At 42.5% G+C, this 6,412-nt stretch overlaps 1 protein-coding gene across 6 annotated transcripts in view; it reads right to left on the bottom strand.

Annotated features, from left to right (window-relative positions):
* Smarca4 (SWI/SNF related, matrix associated, actin dependent regulator of chromatin, subfamily a, member 4) overlaps positions 1 to 6,412 on the bottom strand; it is an 87,197-nt gene that overhangs the window by 49,789 nt on the left and 30,996 nt on the right. For all 6 annotated transcript variants that reach the window (XM_031345500.1, XM_031345502.1, XM_031345503.1 and 3 more), the window contains 2 exons: positions 5,315 to 5,445; positions 5,121 to 5,178 (listed from right to left, as the gene is read on the bottom strand). In XM_031345500.1, the coding sequence (XP_031201360.1) occupies positions 5,121 to 5,178; positions 5,315 to 5,445 (189 nt within the window). The remainder of the gene's footprint in view (positions 1 to 5,120; positions 5,179 to 5,314; positions 5,446 to 6,412) is intronic.

The raw sequence follows: 6,412 nt of genomic DNA, 5'->3' as shown, positions 1-6,412 counted from the left end.
AAAAAAAAAAAAAAAAACAACCAAAGAGCTAAATAAATAAATAAATAAATAAGGGGGGAAAAAGGCACTCAGCTGTTCCTGCCTCTTCATAGATGTCAAAGATGTCCAAGCAAGACTATCTAGTATGTACAGGGCTATGGAGGAGTTGGCGTCTGCTCAAGTCAACAACCACAAAGCACAACCAGCTTATCTATCCACTTCCTACTCTGACAAAACGAAAATAATCCACAGACAAGGTTGACACACAGCAAGGATAAATATCAAAACACCTTTGTGTGGAGTCTACTAAAAAACCAAAGACAGATAGATAATCTACAAGGCAAAAGAGATAGACTAAACTATTAGGTAACAGAGAAGGTGGTAACAGGTGATGGCTGTAGCTCCAGCTCCAAGGATGAGTTAGTTGTCTTCTGCAGGCTCCTGCACTGTGCCTTAGTATACAGACAAACAAGCATACAGAGGAAAACAAACTCACATAAAAGGGCCACTAAGGTTAGAATCACACGTTCAGACTGCCGAAAGAGGAGAGGGACAAAGAAAGGCTGACACATTCAACTAACCTGTGCTCCTGAAATACAAAAATACCCCAGAAAAACAGACTGAGGCACACCTATTGCTGGCAGCCAGACTTTGTGAAATTTTTCTAAGAGAGCTGGGGTGTTGTTCAGCGGTAGAGCGCCTGCCTGTCTGCATAAAGACCTGGGGTCAATCCCCAGCAAAACTGTAAAAAAGAACCAAACAAACAACCACTACCACACACAAAACCATAGACAGTAATAGCCAGATAATGTAAATCCATGGAGGGAAACATCACCTGAAGAGACTTATAGCAATGGCTCTAAGGTTAAAAGTGCCTACTGCACACTCATGGGATCATCATGGGTTCATAATCACTGGGAGTGTCATATTCCCTGTGGCTGAACCATTAGGTCCCTATCTCAAAAATCCAACTGATCTGGAAATGGTGGTATATGCCTTTAATTCTAGCACTTAAGAGGCAGAGGCAAGCAGATCTCTGTGAATTGAAGATATGATCTACAGAGTGTGGACAGCTAGGGCTACAGAGAAAACCCTGTCTTGAACAACAAACAAGCAAACAAAACCAACTTAAAAATATGTAATGGAGTAAGATGTCTACTGTATCTGTGTGATTACAAAGGAATTACTAAATAAATGTACAGTTCCAACAAACATTCACAGAAAGGTAAGACAGCAAACTTAAAAACAAAAACAAAAATAAAACCCACCACACCAAACCAAAGACAACAAAAATCATTTTAAAGAAAGGAAAGCTAGAAAAGCCCCCCCCCCAAAAAAAAAAATGAAAAGAAGAAAGGAAGCGAGGGAGGGTAAAGCCACACTTCTGGCTAGAGGCCAAGGCAGCCTGGAATATAGAGCAGCTGCCTCAATGCTCGCCTCTGCATACATTCATGTGCAGAGAAAAGAAGGAAAACTCAGAAAGAAAACAAGTTAATAGTCTATAGTACAGTGGTATTGCAAATGCTACACTATCCTATAACCCAAGTATTATTTCTGGAGCCCACGGTAAGAGAGATCTAGAGCTGACTCCTGAGAGACATTCTCCCATCTCCACATGTACATACATGCCTGGCCTCACTCACACACATCATACACATGATAATAGATTTTTAGAAGTTTTAAAGAGTATTTCACATTTCAGATCAGATGACAACAAAATTAAATTAAAATACTAGGATTCTGGGTTTGGATCCCCTTTGTATATCATGTGTATGTATGCATAGTTTTGCTTTTAATAAAACTTTTCTGAGTGCCAAAAATATATAAATAGTGGCTAGAGCTAGGGCTCAGTGGTATAGAGTACTATCCCTGATTATGTGAGGCACTATTTTAATGCCAGTAACAAAAACAAACGCACTGGAGACAACAAGGGAAAGTGGATTTCTGAGTTCAAGTCCAGCCTGTGCTACAAAGCCAATTTTTTTGCTTGTTTGGTTTTGGTTTTTCGAGACAGAGTTTCTCTGTGTAGCCCTGGCTGTCCTGGAACTCACTGTGTAGACCAGGCTGGCCTCGAACTCAGAAATCCTCCTGCCTCTACCTCCCAAGTGCTGGGATTAAAGGGGTGTACCACCAGTGCCCGACTCTAAGACAGTGAGAGCTATATAATAAAGAGAACTTGTCTCAAAAATATCTAAACAAAGACCAAAACAATCCCCCAACACACTAAACAAACAACCAGCCAAACTCATTAAAATTTATGAGACACAATGCAATGCTTATCTAGCAAGTATAATACTTAGGTTTTTGGGAGTGGGGAGAGTTAAAAAAGTAACATTTATGAAGCCAGGTATCATGGCATGCAACTATAATTATCAATGTTTGGAGAAGCCTGAAGCAGGGAGATTTAGAGTTTGAGGTCATCCTGGTCTAAGAGTTCAAGGCAAGGGGCCGGCGAGATGGCTCAGCGGGTAAGAGCACTGACTGCTCTTCCTAAGGTCATGAGATCAAATACCAGCAACCACATGGTGTCTCACAACCACCCGTAATGAGATCTGATGTTCTCTCCTGGTGTGTCTGAAGTCAGCTACAGTGTACTTATGTATAATAATAAATCTTAAAAAAAAGAAAGAAAGAAAGAGTTCAAGGCAAGCCTGAGTGATACATAGTAAGAAAAAAAAAATCTCAAAACCCAAGTTTATGAGATGTAGCCCAAGGGTGAATAGTGCTAACCATATAGGTTTAGGGGCTGAGGAGATAGCTCATCTGTTAAGAGCATATAACGCTCTTCCAAAGGATGTGAGTTATGCCAGGAGCTCATAACTAACTGCATGCAAATACAGCTTCAGGGGATCCAATATGCTTTTCTGGCTCCTGCTGACAGCAACAGACACAAGACAAACACACATGAATAAAATCAGTAAGTTTAAAACTAAAATCATGTCTGTTTAAACACTATTTATATCCAAAACAAAAACCTTACTTCAATAATTTAAGCCTAGGTCAACCAACGAAATGAGACAAATCACTAAAGTACCCAAATGAAGAACACAGGAGTGATCATTCTGACCCTACAGAAAGATAAAGGCAATAAGAAACCATTAAACACATGTTGGGAGGTGGGGAGACTGCTATATGAGTGAACCACTTGCACACAACTGTGAGGATCTGAGTTCAATCCCCAGAAGCAACATAACACCAGGTGCTACTTGTATGTCTGTAATTCCAATGCTTCTATGGTGAGATGGGAGGCGGAGAAAGAAAAATCCCTAGAAGCATGTGGGCCAGCTTGCCTGTAGTACACAGCAGTAAACAAGAACTCCAGGATCAAGGGAGAGGTAAAGAGGATGGATGTCTCAGGCTGTTCTCTGACTTCTACATACACTATTGCATGTGTGCCTACATTTATATATATACAGGTAACACACACACACAGAGAAAGAGTGAGAAATCAAGCATACTGGGATGAGATATTTGCAAATTATACACTAGGTTAGAGATGTGTGTCTAGAATAAGTAAGGGCTGAGAGCTCATTAGGATGGCAGCCCAGCTAAGACCAGGCAAGACTTGAACAGACTTCCATTGAGGAGGATGGCTGGATGGCGCACATGAGCACATGAAGATGCTTAACATCACTACGTACTAAGACAATGCAAATGAAAACCAAATGAGATGCCACCACACACCCACTAAAATAGCCATATACAAAAGGACAAACAATACTAAGAGTTGGTGAGGACATGAAGAAACTGGAACCTGTGAAATGGTACAGCCACTTTGGAGAACAGTTGGGCAGTCTTAGAAAGTAAACATAAACTTACCACGTGACCCAGCAATTCCACGCCTAGGCATCTACCCAAGAAAAATGAAAACATATGTCCACACAAACTATGTTTGGAAATGTTCACAACATAATTATTCATAGTAAAAACAGAAATACAAGTGTCAACCGATGGCGGACAGGTAAACAAAATGTGGTATATTTATACAATAGAACACAACGCAGCAATAAAAAGAACAAGTTCTTACTACACACAACACATGAATAAACCTTGATAACATGCCACACACTTGTGCTCCAACTCCATTTGCAGCATGTCTACAAATGGCTCATCTGAAGATGGAAAGCAGAGTGGTGAGCTGGTGTGGGGGTGCATGGCTGTAACCCTAGTACTTGTGAGACTCAAGTCAGAGGATACTAAGTTTGAAGCTAGCCTGGGATATACAGAAAGACTCATCCAACAAGAAATAAAAAACAAGCAAAAAAACCAGTTCTGTGGCTTCCTGGGTGTAAAAGGGAGGAACAGCAGACAGCCACAGACAGCTTAAGGTTGCTTTCTGATCGACTAAGACATTCTAACACTGGTGTGATGACCTGATCCACAGTTCCATATGTTAACTAAGAAATAACTGCACTTTCCAGTTTAAATAAATTAGATCTCAATGAAGCTGTTTAAATTAGAACAAAGTGTTCTCTGCAGGGCATGGTAGTGAACAGGTATAACTCTAGCACTCAGAAAGGCAGGAGGATATATGTCTGAACTTCAAGTCATAGCAAGACCCTATCTTAAACAAGCAAACAGTTTATATATACATATGCATCTAAAGCTGACTTTTGCGTAGACAGGTGGCCCTCAAGGCTCCAGTAGACATAAAAACCACAAGTCCTCCTTCTGTTAGAACTCAAAAGGGAAGGCTTGAGTAGATAGCATTCCATCGGCCCAATGATGTGGGGAGAAGGGGAGAACACAAAGCCTAGGGAGATGCAGGCAGGAGCCATCAAGAGGCATGAGCAAGAGAACATTGGGTGGCGGCCGCGTATACGGGGCACACACTCATGACTGTTAAATCACAGCACTGATGAAGAATAGGCAAAAGCAGCAGAGTGTCCAGAGGAGTGATGCTGAGCGCTTGAAATGTGGGCAGTGCAACCGAGGAAATGACTTAAACTGGATTGCCCTGAATGGAAACAGTCCACAAGTTAGCAAAGCTCTGAAGCACCACTTCCAGGCAAGCCCAGGGCTGTGGCTGCCCCTGCCACACCATGCCCGGCCAGCACACAAGGCACAAGGGCACAGCCCACAGGGTGACAGCCACAAACAAGGTGGAAACCCTAACAACAGTTAAGAAAGTGGCCTCTTACCTCCTCCTCCTCTTCGGAGCCACTTTCTTCACTGTCTGACCTGGGAGCTACTTCATACCTAGGGAAAACAGCAGTGTTTGGATGCAGCTCTGCCTGCAAGTAGCAGCTTTACTTTCTCTAGAACCTGGTCTGGCCCCCAAATGCAAGTACCACTGCCCCAGCTGCAGGTCCCATAAAGGAAGCATTTAACTCACCCTGGGTTCATCTCAAGCCATGCTTCTAGCTGCCCGGCTTTTGGGGCATCCGTGCCAGTGAGGATCTTGCCACTCTCCACATGGATCACCTTCACAGGGAGATCACTCATCTGGCTGGTCTCATCCAAAGGCTGAAAGAGAGTGACTATCATGAGCCAAGACTCTCCAATTCCCACCCTGGGATCCAAATATAAAGATCACAAAGAGACTGGTCTGAGGTACAGCATCAGAAAACAAGAGAAGTATAGAAGATGCAGCACATCACTTTTAAAGGTAAAAAGGACTGAGGCCTGATAATCTCTCTACCCTAAAATTTGGATTAAAATGCTCGAGCTGAGTCTCAGTTATATTTTTAAAAGAATTTTTTTATTTGTATATATTTCTGTTCACTACATATGTGCCTGGTGCCCCAAGAGGAACCCCAGAAGAGGACATGAGATCCCCTAAAGGTTGAGTTACAGACAGTGGGGAACTGCTATGTGCATACTAAGAATTAAACCCAAGTCCTCTGCAAGACCAGTCAATGCCCTCAACTGCTAAGCCATCTTTCTAGCCCCTCATCTCAATTTTCCACAGGCATACAACTCTAACTAAAGTGTGTGAGGCCAGGGACAAGCACCGAGTGGCACTGGTACCAGGAACTTAGAAGAGTAAATGCTACAGTGTCGACTTAGCACCATTCCCTAAAGCTCACTTTTCTAAGTCGAGACTGCTGCCTTCAGTCCCTCACATGGCTTTTTACAAAAGTGGCTCTGTGCTTCTGGCACAATGGCTGACACAGGTTGCCAGTCTCAGCTAGACAGTAAGACTTTGTCTCAAATAATAAAAATAAAACAAAATACTATAGCCTCCGATAGTGGCTTTGTGCTATAATATGACAACATACATTCTTTTACAATAATTCAAGAGAACATCTATGCTGGCTAGTGTTTTCTCAATATGACAGAAGCTACAGTCATCTGAGGAGAGAAATCAATGAGAAAATGCCTCCTTAAGAATGCCCTATAGGAGCCAAGCAGTGGTGGACGCCTGGTGGCGCATGCCTTTAATCCCAGCACTTGGGAGGCAGAGGCAGGCAGATTTCTGAGTTCAAGGCCA

This window comes from Mastomys coucha, unplaced genomic scaffold (assembly GCF_008632895.1).
Source record: "Mastomys coucha isolate ucsf_1 unplaced genomic scaffold, UCSF_Mcou_1 pScaffold23, whole genome shotgun sequence".
NCBI classification, from domain to species: domain Eukaryota; kingdom Metazoa; phylum Chordata; class Mammalia; order Rodentia; family Muridae; genus Mastomys; species Mastomys coucha.
The sequence above is the reverse complement of the archived record's forward strand: the minus strand, read 5'-3'. Positions and strand labels throughout refer to the sequence as shown.